This window comes from Trachurus trachurus, assembly GCF_905171665.1.
Source record: "Trachurus trachurus genome assembly, chromosome: 9".
Classification (NCBI taxonomy): domain Eukaryota; kingdom Metazoa; phylum Chordata; class Actinopteri; order Carangiformes; family Carangidae; genus Trachurus; species Trachurus trachurus.
Window position 1 is genome coordinate 28,329,832 of NC_139895.1, and position 16,849 is coordinate 28,346,680.

The window sequence follows — 16,849 nt, forward strand, 5'->3', positions numbered from 1 at the left end:
AATGATAGTCCTGTGGTTCTCCCTCACATGTGTCCTTCTGAGTGGTACCGTGTCTCCTCTGTGTGAAGGACTGGTCTCCATCCCCAGGACTTGATATAGCCGACTATGCTATATCAGATTTAGTAGGCTAATGTGTAAATTCTACAGTACATCAGCATGTATTATCATTTCTGTGTTAGTTGTCATAGTGTCATGGCTTTATTGTTTTTTTGTACTGTATGAGGGTGAACAAATTTGAGAGCATATGGTTCAAGGCTGAACCAACTGACCCATCATCAAAGTCCAGAGGCTAAATGTGCTGCCTCTGTCCTGCACCTGCAGATTGCAGCTGTAGTAACCAGGCCACAAAGACCTCATGAAGACCTGTAGCACCACCTGGGCCTGTTTCAGATATAATGCACACAAAAAATAACAGATGAAACTGAAACTTCGATGGTCAAACAAAATCAGGTTTTCTACATTTTAATGCCAATAATAAGCATAGATGTTGGATTCTAGATCATGAAAACTGAGGAACTATTTTTCTGGATAAAAAAAGTGTAGTAAAAGTGATATTTAAGTTAGATGTTAGGTTTCTGTCAAGTGAATAGTGGTGGTGGAAAGTAATACATTGTCGGAAACTCATTAGCCCACTAAGTTTTAAAACTGCTAGCTACATGTGACACAAATTGCACAGTAAATGTACTGTTAATCACACAGAAGTGGTGTGACTCCTCCATTGCTCTGTCCATAAGATGTGAGGGCTGGCCAAGAGAGAGGACGTACTGTCCCGTGGAGCTGTGGAGAGGAGGAGAGGAGGGCGAGGAGAGATAAGAGAGGAGGCGAGGCGCTGTTGTGGCCTCTGTCCTCAGCACCTGCACCAGAGGCGGGCGGGTTTGAAGCTGGAGGGTTTGGCCCAATGGCGTTTCGGTTTGCATCTATGGTTTCCATACAGCCAATGGGCTAAACCACTGAAATCATACGTGGGCGGGGCTAAACGTCCGTTGAACCAATGACATCCAAAAGAGGCGGGAATCAACGCCCCCCCTCAGCTTTGCACCGTTCATCACCCAGAGGTTAGGGAAATGGACTGATTCTCCACTGAAGAGGCGGTTTGAGAAAAGCAACTACAAAACAGAATAGGTGATGAAGTCAGTAATGTTAAACCCTGTCTTTGACGTGTTACCTAAAGTTATCCAGCAGAGAGTAGACTATTCACTCTCTTAGTTATGTTAAAGGCCACATACTGTGTTAGCCGCTGTAGCTCATTTCACATAATATTAAGTTAACGTAAACGTTAGGCTAAAGTTAGCAGCTAGCCACCGTCGTTACAGCTACAATAGACTTAGCTGAATTAACAGAGTGAGCGCAGAAAAGTAATGAAGAGACTGAACAACATGGCGCCAGGTAGTTCTGTGACATTACCAACCATCAGATCAGCCCATATGGTGGACAGTGGACTTTCCATATTTTCTCTTGACTGTAGGCTAAGTCAGTATCTTTGAGATAAGACTTGCCTATGTTTTAAGGGGCATATTATTTATCAAGAAAACAACAGGTTCATCAATAATACAGCATTAAAAGTTGCAGATTTCTCTGATGAGAACAGGAATGAAGATTATAAACTAGTCTGCTCTGGATATAGCCTACCCATTTCACTGTCTAGTGGGGGAATTGAATCAGCATTGATAACCCATATTCTACATACAGCAGTTTATGAGCACACTGGTATTTATAATTCAGTTTTATACTTATTAATAATAATTTTTTTTATAAGTTTTTGAATCTGTTAAGTGTGTTACACAGTTTGATTTCTAATTCTAGATTATTCCATTGATTGACTCCTTTAATTGATATACATCTTTGTTTCACATTTGTTCTACCTTTGCTTTTGTGTCAGTCCCTCTTAGTTCATATCTATTGGTTGGAGTCTGACCATCAGGTAGGTCTGATGATGCTGATGCTGGTGTTGGTGATGATGGTGCACATGGCTCAGATCCAGGCTTCCCTTTGTGGGGTGACTTTAGTCAAGATTAGAAGTTAATTATCTGGTTCTGTCTGTAGCACCGAATCACGAGTCCACATCGATGGACAAAATGATGGTGACTGAATGATGTCACAGTGTTGACATGTCAATGTTTTGAGGAGAAATGTTATTTATTTATTTGACAACACAAAACATGTCAGATAGAACCTAAGTTAGAAAGACAGTCATGTTTTTAAAAAGTTTTTTTTTTTTTGTATTTAAAGACTTTTGGTGACACTTGTGTTTTTCAGTTTGGAACTGGTTTTGGCTCTGTTCTTAAGAGCAGAGACAAGTAAAAGCAGAAGCAAGTCATCATTCACTTGTTTGGAAGGCAAAGAACAAACAACGTTGTCATTTCTGTTCGATTTGACGTAGGGTTTTGTTGTTTCAGGCCTTGTTTGGTTCAGATCTGAGTGAATAACCTCAAGTGTCTATCTCTTTCAGAGACACTCTGGAGATGACTGATAAATATAATCAGGAGCACGAGGGGCAAGGAGGTGTATCAGAATCAGATGATGACTCTTTGAGCCTGCTGCATGATCTTGCTGTCTGTGAGAGCAGATGGACAGAAGAGATCATGGAGATAAATGATTCGGTTGGAAACAAAGAGCAGGAAGTGGCGATGAAGATAAACAGAGTGAACCCGCCTAAGGGAGCGACGCTCAGCTGTGTCCACTCTGCCTCAGGCCAAGCTGAGTCTACACCTCAGTCAGGTAACAAGATGTGTATGGCCACTGCAACTGAAAGTGAACTTCATAATGAATTTACTTCATCTCATAAACTTTGATTTCATTTTATTTTTTCATCTTCAAAGCGAATGTCTCAAAACGTGTGAAAATCCCAAACAAGAAATATCTTCACAAGAGAAATGCAAAAGGCGAGACTCGGCTGCACATAGCATGTATGAGGAAAGAACTGGAACTGGTCAAAGGGCTAATTCAGGCTGGGATCAGCGTCAACGCGGAGGATCATGCAGGTTTGCCACAGCTGTTTTCTATTTTTATGAACATCTGCTGACTTCCTTTTCCTTATGAAACTTAGCTTACCTGTTAAACATTAGGCCACTGGTGACAGCAAGTGTTTAATTGACAGGCTGGACAGCTCTGCACGAGGCTTCATCTGTGGGTGACGAGACGGTGGTAGAGGAGCTGCTGAAGGCAGGAGCTGATGTTAATGCCAGGAGCTGTGATGGCGTCACCCCCCTACATGATGCCGTTGCTTCCGGACACTATCAGGTAATGGAGGAACCCCCACATCAGGTTTTCTTACGGGTGTCACTGAAACTGTTGTGTTGTGGTTACTGGGTCTGCCTTCAGTCATGGATGAACCAATCCCCACTACCTGCAACATTTAGGTTCTGTAGAAAACATACAGTCCTGTTTTCAGACTTCTAGCCTCAGCTTGGTTCTGAAGTATAAGTTCTTGTCCCTGCTGTTCACTCCAAGTAACTCAAGGCACGCTGTCCAGAGTCCAGATGAGTCACAACAGAAGACTGGAGGACAGCATGTGATGTAGTGAGGAGACAGGCTGAGCTTTGACAGTTTTGTTTTCTGCAGGACCATGACCCTTCCTACTTGTTGTCCTGCTTGTTGTTTTTATGAGACCAAAAACTAATTTCCACACCGTGGACAATAAATGAAACTAACTAACTCCCATCTGGGCTGCACAGTCCTTTCACAGCCACACACACCGTCCGGCATAGTTGATTTTTTTTTTTTTTTTTTTAATCCAATATTTTATTACATTTTAAAGCAGACACAGAACAGTGAACACACATGACAGCAATGGTACGTATAAACATATCACATAAACAGAATGGCATAAAAGAAGGAAAACAAACAAAAATGTTATAATACTATAATATTTAGTTTATTAGTCTAATAAGGGACAGTGTGCTATTACATTAATCATTTAAAGGAAAAAAATGAAAAGATGGTTGCACCAGATTTAGCTAGTAGTTAGTATAGTATAGTTATAGTTAGTATAATGGACCTTACATGGATCGTTTTAAGAAAGTTTACAGTTTAGACATTATACATGGATCAGGGGCTGTGCAGCCAGATCAATGAAATAAAATCAATACCTGGGAAATAGCATTAGGGAGCTCCAGAGGTGCAAGGGTGGGGGGGGGGGGGGGGGGGAGTCAACATTGCAGCGACCTATACGTACTAAGTCTGCTATGCAGCCCGGCAGGTTCACAACTTATCAAAATAGCTCTCGTTCCCCTTGAAAACAGAGCTCAGCTTAGTTGATTTTACCCTCAGTCATTAGCCTTTATGCTCTCCATATTCTGTTTACATCAGCTGTTAATGAAGATGTCATGTAAACATGTTACACAATGAAGTAGTTTACAGCTAATCTCATGATACTTGTGTTATCCTGATCAAATGGTAAAGGACTTGCACTTATAAAGAGCTTTTCTAGGCACCAAAGCACTTTACACTGTGTTGTCACATTCACCTTTTCACACACATCCATACAGCTCTGTTCGCAGACAGGCTTTTTGGGAGCTAATCATTCACACACATTCACACATCTGATGACACATCGGAGGGTGCCCAAGGACACCTTGGCATGCGGACTGAAGGAGCCGGGAATCAAACCTTTACTAACCCTCGACCTGCTCTACCTCCTGAGCCACAGCTGCTGGCTTGTTATCCAGGCAACCATCACGTGACTTCAGTGTTGTGGTATCATACACAGGGTTCCTATGCAAGTACTGAAAAGTATGGAAAATGGAAACTATTGTATGGAAATATATACTTATCTGGTTTTGGTCTTATGTGAAGTTATTTGGATTAATTATCTGCAAGTGCTATTGTAAAGCTACGATCTCCTGGGAATTATTTGGTGACATAATGGCATACAAATTCAGAATAATGAAAATCAATAAATAAAATAAAATTCATTGCATAATTTATTTACATGAAACACATCTAATTACTCAAATTTAACAAATTATTCGAATTTTTTAACCGAGAAGTCTGGAAATTAGGGTCTGGAAAACGTATGAGATTTTGAATTTTCAAATGTGTAGGAACCCTGCATACACACAGTAGCACACTCAGTTTGAATGGACAAAAGGACGTTCATGTCTTAAACTCTCTAAGGCAGGTGAAGGCTCCACCACTTACCAAGCTGCTGTCAATGTGTTGTCTAGGTGGTGAAACTTCTCCTCCTGTATGGGTCCAATGTCAGTGACAAGACTGTTGATGGCTTCAGTGCAGTGGACCTGGCAGAAGAGGAGGATATCAAAGAGCTGCTCTCAACTTTCCAAACGTCACCTGTTGTACACAAGCAGCCTGAGGGTGCACCACTACAGCATAGACAACCAGGTGAGCTACCCTCCATGTTCCACACAGGACTACAGAGAGAAGTCTGTTCCCTCTGGAGAACAGCAGTCACCACTCCAAGCAGGGCAGCTGATTCCAGAGGTCAAATACAACAAATACAAACAGCACTTGAGTTAAGCATTGATTCAGGGGCTTTGAAACCTGTGAAACCTTATGCTGCCTCAGGGTGGTGAGTGTTGAATGGCAGATGACCTAGACCAGAGGTCGGTAACCTGCGGCTCTTTCAGCCCCCTGCTGTGGCTCCGTGGTTTAGAGAGACCAAGCTCATTTTGGGGAAGGAAAAACAAAAAAGTGAACAATTAATGGCCAATTAATTGATTTTATCTTGTTTTTCTTTCGTTGTGATAGTTATTTCTTTGGAGATTGAGATGCTCTTGTGACTTTAAATACATTTTGTTATTATTTTGTCCATCAACCACCCCCTGGTAAGCTAGCAATGAATAAATCCAAGAAGAGAAAGGTTTCTGAGGAAAATAGAATTTTTAATGCATCATGGACAGATTCATTTGCTTTCACTGCAGACAAAACTGGTTTACCAGCATGCTTGATATTTGGTGAGAAATCAGCTAACAACAAAAAAACGAATCTTGAAAGACATTTCCAGAACAAACACACTGCCTTTGCTGCAAAATACCCAGCTGGAGATGAGCGGAAAAAAGCAGTTTCGGAACTGCTGCGTAAAGCTGATCAGAGCAAAACTGTTTTCAAGAAGTGGATGAACTCTACTAACTCAGATACCTCTGCTAGTTTTGTGGCAGCTCAAGAGATAACCCGGCACGGGAAGCCGTTCACAGATGGAGAGTATATAAAAGAATCTTTAATTTAAATATCAGAACATCTCTTCTCAGACTTCAAAAACAAAAGTGAAATTATTCAGAAAATTAAGGATATGCCTCTCTCTGCAAAAACCGTCAAGGACAGGACAATTAAAATGGCAGCAAACATCACCAGTCAACAAATTACGGACATTAATTCGGCTCCAGCATACTCAATCGCCTGTGATGAGTCAAAAGATATCAGCGATATTGAGCAAATAGCGCTGTTGTGCAGATATGTGAACTCTGCTGGGCCACAGGAAGAAATCATAGAGATGATACCGCTTAAAGGCCAGACACGGGGGGAGGACGTCTGTGAGGCTGTGTTGGATTGTTTAAAAACCAAAGAAATAAACACAACCCAGCTGGTGTCAGTGGCTACTGATGGGGCACCAAGTATGACAGGAGCACAGCGCGGGTTTGTGAGTTTGCTTCAGAAGTCACTGGATAGAAAGCTGCTGACATTTCACTGCATCCTACATCAAGAGGTATTATGTGCTCAAACTTTTCCTCCGGAGTGCACAAAAGTTATGGATCTTGTCATTCACATCGTGAACAAAATAATGGCACAAGGATTAAACCACCGACAGTTCCGTTCATTATTAGATGAAGTTGAGAGCACATATTCCGATCTCCGGCTGCACAACAAAGTCCGGTGGCTGTCCAGAGGGGAGGTGCTGAAACGGTTTGCAGCGTGTCTGCCACACATAAAAACTTGTCTGGAAAGCAAAGGGTTCACCTTTCCTGAGCTGGATCAGCCAGAGTGGTTGGAGAAGCTGCACTTCATGGTGGATATGACAGCGCATCTTAACATGCTGAACAAAGGTCTGCAGGGGGAAGGAAGCACAGCACTGCAGATGCTGGAGGAGGTTTTGGCGTTTGAGCGCAAGATGACCGTGTTTGCCAGAGATGTACAGAGAGGTACGCTGCTTCACTTCCCCACTTTGAGAAAGTTCAAAGAAGAACACAATCAGATAAATAATGAGTACAGTACTTTCAGCGGGCCATCACCAACATGCAAACAGCATTTCAGGGAAGATTCTCCGAGGTCAGGGAGGAAAAAAACACATTATCCTTCCCCATCACTCCTCTGAATGTCGATCCACCGCTGTTAAATATGACTGCATTTACAGCTGTAAGTCAGCCCAATCTTGAGCTTGAACTGGCCGACATAGCTGACAAAGACATGTGGGTGTCTAAGTTCAAAAGCTTGAGAGCTGACCTTGAAGATGTTGGTCGTCAGAAGGCCGGTCTTGCTCAGATGCACAAATGGAGCGACATTGAAAGCCTCCCCAAACCGGACAAACTTGTGTTCGACACATGGAATGCCATACCCAACGTTTGCGGGAACATGAAAAAGTATGCGTTTGGAGTCCTGTCGATCTTTGGATCCACATACCTGTGCGAGCAGGTTTTTTCCATAATGAACTTTATAAAAAGCAAACATCGTTCACGGCTCACGGAAGAGAGCCTGAAATCCTGCATGAAGCTAAAAGTGACATCTTACGGCCCAGATATTGATATGCTGTCCAGTCTCACTAACCAGGTGAGAAAAAATAATTGAGTGAGCTATTTTGAAAATATATATTATCAGACCCTGTTGGTTGCTGCACATCACCTGAGGAAAGAATGATGGCACATGACTAAAACTAAAACTTTTGTTTGCCCTGAAATGTTCAGATTTTACAATGTTGGTGCAAGCAGATTTCTTTAAGTTAAAAACAGACTCAAACAGACCTGCATTGGATATTTTAGTTAAAAGGTCATTAATTAATTAATTATTAATTAAAAATAATTGCCAGTGTCTTTTTTTCTTTAAGAATTCAAAAGAATTTGATGTTTGGTGTTGTTAAAAATGGAAAATGAAATAAAAATAAAAGACCGTCATTTTCTTTATTTATTTCATAAACACTCTCATAAAGCATAAGTTTAAAGAAACTATGTAATATCGTCAATTTAGTGGTGAAATAGGTTTTGTGGCTCCGAGTGGGTTTTAATTTGGTGGGAATGGGCCCAAATGGCTCTTCTAGTGTTAAAGGTTGCAGACCCCTGACCTAGACCTTTGGGATGTGGATAGGTCTAAAATGTCGATCGGGACCAATCCTGGCTGACAGGGTGAGGGCAGGGTACACCCTGGTCAGGTCACCACATTCACACCTACAAGCGATTTAGTTCAATCAACATACTGCACATGTCTTTGGACTGTGGGATGAAGCCCATGCAAAGTCCACACAAGCCCTGAAACCCTGCACCCATACTGCTGACCACTGCACTACCCTTATATAAGACTATGCCTTATGCTGTGCACATGTTCCAGGGATCAGTCAGTAAAGGATCGATTCCAGGTAGTAAGGGAACAGGTCTGGCTACTGTGGCACTTTGGTTCTTCATGGGGGTCGTTCACTAAATGTATGATGTATGCTGCCATCTAGTGGCCACACAAACACATCACATTAAGTGAATATGTTAATTATGATGTTGTGGTGTGTGTGTGTGTGTGTGTGTGTGTGTGTGTGTGTGTGTGTGTGTGTGTGTGTGTGTGTGTGTGTGTGTACATTGACATTCACTGGCCATTTTACAGTATAGGGTACAGTTGTTTGACTACTACCTAATAGGCCAGTGACATGGTGGTGGTCTAATGGTGTATAGGGAAAATCTTCTTAGCACACTTTGGGGCTCTTGGTACTATTTGAGCACCCTTTAAATGCCACAGCCTACCTGAGTAAAGTTGCAGACAATGTCCATCCCATTGTGTACCCATCTTCTTCTTCACCATGTCACAAATATCCAATAATTTCAAACTGGTTTCTTAAACATGAAAATTAGTTCACTCCTCTCACATGGCTTCCACAGTTACCAGATCTCAATTCAATTGAGCACCTTTGGGATGTGGTGCTACAAATGTCAAATATGTCTGTGACTGTCTATGTATTTGTAGAAGCAGTGACAGCACTGCCACAGTGATTTCTCAGTCCTCCAATACTCTTTTATACACCAAAGTGAATGGGTATAATAAGCAGGTTTTAAAAGCCAGTAAACCCACTGAAAAGGCAACTGAGTCCTTGTTGACTGTCAGATGAGTGGGAGCGATGTCACATGTGCAATGGTTCAGTTGGTGTGTTATTATAAGGGCTACTCATTAACTACTGTTTCGTCCCTGAGTGGAGTAAAGCTGCCGTTTTTCCTGTTTGTGTCTGATATGCGTTAGATGGAGAATAGAAATCTTGCTATTTCCTTGCCTACAGGGTTAGGGTTATTAAATGTATAAATACAGATATTCACCTGAAATGATTTGGTATGCTATATTACTTCTTGAACATTTGCATTTTGCAACAGTGCGTATAACACCTGCTGGGATAACACTGATAACCATGATCATTTTGGACATATTATCTTGATACTACATTTTTTGATACTTTTTCTATTTTCATATTACACACCTGTCATAACATCCATTTGATCCGTCTTGACGTCGTCAGGGTATGACAGCAGCTTGGACATGAGTTTGAGACAATGTCCCATGAGAAGGAGGGGCACACACCTCTTGTGTTGTCAGTTGTGGTCTCTCCACCTGCAGTCAGTTGTGCCATTTGGCACCGACATTACCCCAAAGCTGAAATAACCAGAGATGTAAAGATATTTGTCAATAGTAATTATGATATGTATTCAGTAAGTTTTTGCTTGTTTTGTTGAGAACCTATGCAATTATACTAGTAGGCTAACTGAGTTTGGTGACTTTTTACTGTCATGAATGAATGAATGAGACTGGTACCTTGCTGAACCTGCAACATGATTTTGCTGTTAACAGTTCTCAATAGTAGAAAATAGTTTTACAGAACTTTAGTTGAACTATTTGGTGAAAGCAGTTGAAGCCTACATTAAGGAGTTTTAGCAGCATATTAAATGTTAGACGTTGTGAGTTAGTTCAGTAAGTACCAAAATATGGCATTGGATGTGCTCAGCATGATTGATTCTTAATGAGTTTAAACTCTTTCAGACACCACATCTTCAGAGGCTCGGGGCCACAAGCAGCTCTCCTCTCAGAGCAGCTTCCATCTCAGCTGCACTGACGATGTACAATCCAGAGAGTCGGGTAACAGAGATGGAGCCAGAGAGCCTGGTGACATTCAGCTGAGGAGGGAACACACCACCAGTGATAATGTGAGAGCTCCTTACACTAAAACACCTTCAGACTCTAGTCTGCATTAGAGCCAGATGAGGCTGGATTAAATGTACACACAAGAAAGGTCTTTTTATCTGTTTATGGCACAGGTCCACTCATCTAATGCTTTTCTCCCAGGAGACCTGCAGCAACACTGCTTTTACAACCTTGATGTGATAAAGATACTTTTTCACTGCTTATTTCTTCATAGCTCAGACATTCAGAGGCTGTAAGAGTGGCTTTAGAGAATGTGGCGAGGTACCAGGCAGACATGTTCAACTGGCCTCTGGCACATCTGCAGGATGCAGGTAGAACAGATGCACACAGTCTGCTTCACTGGCAGCAGCAGTAAAACTCATTATGCTGGAGGGACTTTGATTTCAGGTTGTGGCATCTCAGTAACATCTCAATGGAACTTCTTCAGATTTGGCACAAATTTCCACTTGGACTCATGGATCAACTGATTACATTTAAGAGGTTAAAGGTCAAAGTCATGGTGACCCCACAAAATGTGGTTTAGGCCTTAAAAATAAAATATCTCTGTAACACCTTGATGAAATTTGAACATTCACTTGCTCACAAGGATGAGCTCAATCGATTTGGTGCTCACAAAACACATTTTAGCTATAAATCAAGACTTCGCACAGTAATCATAACACAGCTTGATTTCAGACTGTAAGGAATGCTTATAATTTAACGTGGGTGTGTGTTTTCAGACAGATATCGTGCAGGTCTAACACAGATCCAGAGTGTGCTGTTTGAGCTGCTCAACATACAGCATCACCAGAAGGAACATATTTCCCGAATGTACCGGTCAGTTCAGAAGCATCTCTCCTTCACCCATGTCAAGCTTAGTGAGCCAGCAGCAGCAGATACTGCTGCTCACACACTTGTTATCAGAACCACACAGTGTCACCAGTATCAACGACTTTAGACTTGAACTTGCTCCAGATATGATTTTTACACCTGATAATATGAATTATTTATTTATAAAACAAACACCCCTGTGTGGTTAGTTGTGGTGCATTCTGGTTAACTGTGGTCTCTCTTTGATTCTTGCTACAGGACTGTGTCTGGCTCTCTTCAGCAGCATATCTTGAATAGTCAGCTCATCTCTCTTGCTGCCTGTCAGAAGACTTTGGTGGAAATTCTCCAGAAACAAATACATTTGGTGGAATTGTATGTGTCTGTGAAGGCCAGGCTGTCCCGTCAGCCTCTGAACCATGGAAGCAGTGTAGCAAAGAGACAGCAGCCACATCAGCTCGCCATACCATCCTCCTTCGAACCTGGAGAAGCACACAGCCGTAACCAAGACAGGCAAGAAAGGAAAAGCTGCAAAGCTATGACACTGGTAAGATTGCCACCCCCGAACAAGGCCAAGGCCCATGTGGTGCCCATCACCCAGGGGAAGAAGACTCCCTCTCTGGAGAAAAGCTCCAGCCAATGTCAAAGCAGCACCTCACAACCAAGAAATATTGAACAACGTATCAGCTTCCAGATGCAAACAAAGAATGCACTGATACAGACACAAGCTAAAGACGACGGCAGGGACCTCCGTCAGCTCGTACTGAGGGGAATCCTGCCCCCTGGAAGTGCTCTTCAGCTGCTGCTGAAGGTCAGGCCATTCTTTTTTTTTCTTTTTCTTTTTATTGTCTGTGTGTGTGTGATATATATATTATTTTAAGGACCAAATGCAGCTATAAGTTTACATTTTGTTAACATTAGCTATCATTGGTTTGCTGAACAGAAAAGGAAAAAAGTTTTCTTTACAAGAGATAAACAGAGGAGAGATAAACCCTTATGAAAACAAAAGTGTTGGTTGTAGCCCACTGAAATTTAACTTAATAGGACGCAGACACTTAGATAGTACATTTTAGTTAATGGTTTATGATCATTGGCTATCAGGAAAAAAAACACAGTGAGCTCTCTCATCAGATATTTGGTTTAGTTATTTCTAGGTTGTTGGTAAATGTTGTGTTTTCAAATTGTTCTCTTCAACACATTGCACAGTCTACACCTCTTTTCCTCAAACTCCATGACGTATGTCTGATGCTATAGTGAGAGGACACACCCTGTACACTGATAAACCTTTGCTAAAAGGACATTAGATTGGTGACAACAGCAAACTTGCCACCCTACACACTGCTAAAGCACAAGTTCTCGTGCTTCTATACTGTGGTACTGGCAACACAGGGTTCAGTGACGGAAATCATTCCTATTGTCTTGCCTCTACAGGGTCACTGGCACCATGCTCATGTGCTGAGAGATGGCTTGATATTAGACAGAAAAGGGAAGCTGCATGTGGCCCCAGAGCGCTGGCTGGGGTCGATTCTTGGAAACAACATCCCAGTGAGCTCAGTGTATGCCTGGGACAAGGTTAGACAGCACCCTTACATACCACCGCACAAACAGGAAATACCGATTCTATTGTCTTTTTGTTGTGTTGGCAGACAGCAACACAGCTGTCCTGTCAGACCTCTGCTGTGGTCCAGGATATTCAATAAAAAGGTGTATCCTGGTAGGCAGAAAAATATGACATTTCCAAACTTGTTCCTGTTAGTCCTGACTCATAATACACTGCCCGTCCAAAAAAAAAGTCACACTCCAATATTTTTTGGACTGCATTTAGCTCTGATTACCACATGCATTTGTTGTGGCATAGTTTTAATAAGCAACATTTACTCACAACATTTATTTCCGTCCAGAGTTGCATTTATTTTTCAAAGATTCTCAGTGGGGTTCAGGTCTGGACACTGTGGTCACATTGGACCACATTTCTTCCTTGAAGATGATGGTTCCCCACTCTCCTTCTTCCAGTTTGTAATAATGTGTTGGACAGTTCTTAACCCAATTATAGTAGTCTCAGTTAACTCCTTAGATGTTTTATTTGCTTGATGCCAATAATTTGACCCTTCTGAAACAGATGAACATCTTCTCCACGACCACTGGATTTGCTTCTGACATGGTTGTTTAAAGCAACATTGCGGAGTTTCAGCTCAGTGCTTCCACCATCTGGTTGAGAAGCACTATCATCTTGGGGGGGGGGGGTGATCCGACCCGCACAGAGAAGTTACATAGTGCAGCTTCAGCCGCCGCGACCCGGCTCAGGCTGCAGCGGCAGCACCATTCATCCTATTAACCATTTTTCTACCATTGCAATGAGTCTAGAAACATTATTTTAAGGCCGATAAACTCCGCAATGTTGCTTTAAGAAATGAGACTACATCAGTTAGGGTTAAATAAGTTGTTTCCGCTGGACTGAAGCAGCGTACCCACAGTCAGATGTTTGACTTCCATATATGCATTACTCCCTGGTAGCCAGTAGAGAAGTGAGGGAAAAACAGGGAGGATAGGAAAGACCATATTCTTATGAAGAAGCTCACTTTGTTACTCCAATTTCTGATTCACATGGTTTATTTCAGTATGCTCCATAGTTAGTTAGTTAGTTTCATTTATTGTCCACGGTGTGGAAATTTGTTTTTGGTCTGATAGAAACAACAAGCAGGACAACAACAAAATAGGTGCACTTGTGTGTAGGAATATGGTAGTTAAGCGGTTCAAAAAGTAGTGCTAGAGTTAAGTGCTGTATGTTAAGAGACTCAGGTTTTAAACATGAGATCAAAATTGTGAGTTGGTACAGATCTTGTCCACCAGAGGATCTGGAGCTGAGGGCTAGAGACGTCAAAACGCACTGCAGGTGGTCTGAGCATCATATACAACAAGAGAAATAGACTATAACACCACTCTTACCCTCTAACTATTAGCCTTTAATATTAATATATATTGAACTTGGAAAGTTTGACAAGACGTGTGGAGGAGAGGGGACAGGAGTGACATATAATAAATGGTCCTCACACTTAAAGCAGAAGTAAGCGATCCAGTCGTTTTGGCTAACTTCTTGTCAGCCGATGGAGTTAGCAGTCCCCGCCCTTGTACGTCACCACATTCACGGCATCCCTTGGCTGCACACACAGAGAGGGCCGCCCCTTTATACCGTTCTCTCTCCTCATTGGATTAAGGTTGTAGGATACAAGGAAAGTTTTCTCCTCGGCTTACAGCAGAGCAGAGTGACTGACAGACCCGTGTTTAAGACCAAACACTCTATATAAGTGATTGCCGTCGGAAGATATAACTATTTAAGACTTATATTAACACAAACATTCCACTTACTTCTGCTTTAACAAACCAGGCAGCAGAATAAAATACACTCCTAGTGCCAGTGACAGTGTTATGGTAATCTAAGGAAGAGGCAGGTGGTTGGTAGAATTTCAGTCGCTCATAACTCTAGGAGGATGAAGTAATCAGCTGATGGCCACTTCCTTCCATCATGGTGTTGCTGTGGAACAAGCCCCGTATCTCTTCTGTTACGGCTGTAAATTATTGAGTGTTCCCCCGACCCCTCACCCACCTGCCATCTCATCAAGAAGATGAAGAGTAGCCTAGCCATCTAGGTGTCCCACCCACTGGTTTCACATGTCCCATCTTCCCATTGATGAGTATGTATATGAAATTACCTCTCCATGATGTTGAAGGCATTTATTTAAATAATGTTAAGATATTTATTTAAATAATGCTATCAAGATATGTATTTAAATGATGTTATTAAGACAATTATTCAAATAATGCTATTTGGAAGCTGTAAAATGAATACACATGTGCAGATATAAATAGATGGAGTTGAAATTGAATCAGAATTATTATTGTCATTCAGTCAGTACACCATAGATGAACTGCAGAACAAATTACAAGCACAGTCACAGCCAAAAAACACAATAAAAACAGGGCATACTGTATAAAACACACTGCACATATAAAAAACATATTGCACCATATAAAAACTATATTGTACAAATTTAAACAGAGGTTAGAGCGGTATGTATTTAACATTCAGATGGCGGTCGGGTAAAAGCTATTTTAGTAACTTTTAGTTTTGCACTTCAGGCTGTAGTACCTTTTGCCTGAAGGCAGAAGAGAAACGGTATCACAGTCTGAAGTGAAGGGGTTGATGAAAATACATACGTCTTTAGCTTGTGTCTGAAAATACATTTTCATCAACGTCTGCGTGGGTTTCCTCCGGGTGCTCCGGTTTCCCCCACCACTAAAAACATGCCAGCTAGCCTGATCCTCCAGTCAGTGCCCCTGACCAAAGGCACTGGCTCATAATCTGGAGTTGGTCCCCGGGCGCCGCAGCGTGGCTGCCCACTGCTCCTCAGGGATGGGTTAAATGCAGAGAAAGAATTTCACTGTACTAGCTGTATATGTGACAAATAAAGTACCTTTATCTGACACCGCTATCCGCCGCTAGCACCGGCTTCCCAGCTCACCACAGCCCTCCTACTCATTGCAGCATAATTCTCGAGACTCCCGTTGTTGGCGACGGCCGGGTTTTGGTTCTATCGATCTTGTGGAATTTCAAACATGACAAATAATATTCAAGGCCAAAAATAAGCAACTAGCAGGAAATATTCAGAAGTCATTCAGGGATAGAAATGGTTTTCCCAGGATACAGGGGTGATGGTGTCCTTTTTGTAAGTAACTCTTTCACTATTTGTCCAGGTGATGTTTGGAGGCCGACCCCTGTTTCATTATTTATTAAACATGGGGGCTATAGGAAGCTCAACACAGACACATCCTGAGGACAATGTTCAGCACTGCAGGGCTGCAGCTCCACAGAAGGCACTGACCACAGGTCTGTTGTTCCTGACTTGTCTAACCATACACATCCACATCGCCTGAGCACCTCAAACAGAGAGAGAGCAGGCATACAGCCACTGAAACGTCCGGCCAACAGTGAATCACCCACTAGACTCTGAGCACTGTTGTAAACACCATATAAAGTGAATTCATTTAGTTCATGTTTTCAATCTAATCTTTATTTAATCGGACAGTCTTGTTGAGATTAAAATCTCTTTTCCAAGAGAGACCTGAGAGCAACAGAATAATACAATAAAACTAGGAAACAAAAAAATAACATACAATTGATCAAATAATAAAGCTTTAAAATCCCCAAAGGGTCATAGTTGATAAAATGCTAGCGTTTAAACCTTCACAGTAGTGATAGGGACCCTTGCTGGTGGTTATATGGATCCTCTTTCTATGGGTAGGGAATGTCGAATAGTATCGTATAGTTTCAAAAGTTCACTATCATACTATACATCAGCCCTGATGTATTGACCCTTTACACGTGACGTCACGTTTCACTCGGGCGAAATATGAACGCCATGACGGACGGCAGAAGAACAGTGGACGTTAATTTAAGTAAGGGATAATGACAGGAGGGGTTCCATACACCCTGTTGGGGTTTACGAGTAAAATAATTAATACGGTCATTATAGAGAAATAACGGACCGTAGAACACAGGGATGGATCAATCAGAGAGCAGCATTCAATAGAGCTGTGTCATAAAATAGAATATCTAATTATCTGTCACAATATTGTGTTTGTTTTTTGTTGTACGCTGTAGAATCTCTATATCTGTAATCTGTATCACTTACGACTCTCTGCCGTCCACCAT

The 16,849-nt window shown here is 41.9% G+C and overlaps 1 protein-coding gene across 5 annotated transcripts; it reads left to right on the forward strand.

Annotated features, from left to right (window-relative positions):
* The first annotated feature begins 2,453 nt into the window (after positions 1 to 2,453).
* LOC310991109 (uncharacterized protein) lies at positions 2,454 to 12,911 on the forward strand. Of its 5 annotated transcripts, none has more exons than XM_083978689.1 (7): positions 2,454 to 2,718; positions 2,820 to 2,981; positions 3,098 to 3,240; positions 5,166 to 5,340; positions 10,171 to 10,334; positions 11,052 to 11,148; positions 11,401 to 12,911. In XM_083978689.1, the coding sequence occupies exons 1-6, from the start codon at positions 2,463 to 2,465 to the stop codon at positions 11,070 to 11,072; spliced, it is 921 nt and encodes a 306-aa protein (XP_083834815.1). In that variant the 5' UTR covers positions 2,454 to 2,462; the 3' UTR covers positions 11,073 to 11,148; positions 11,401 to 12,911. The 5 variants fall into 5 exon arrangements, with proteins under 5 accessions (XP_083834815.1, XP_083834814.1, XP_083834812.1 ...); XM_083978688.1 differs by lacking the exon at positions 11,052 to 11,148 and having other exon boundaries at positions 11,401 to 11,950; positions 12,571 to 12,911; XM_083978686.1 differs by having other exon boundaries at positions 10,171 to 10,643; positions 11,401 to 11,420.
* Positions 12,912 to 16,849: the final 3,938 nt, after the last annotated feature.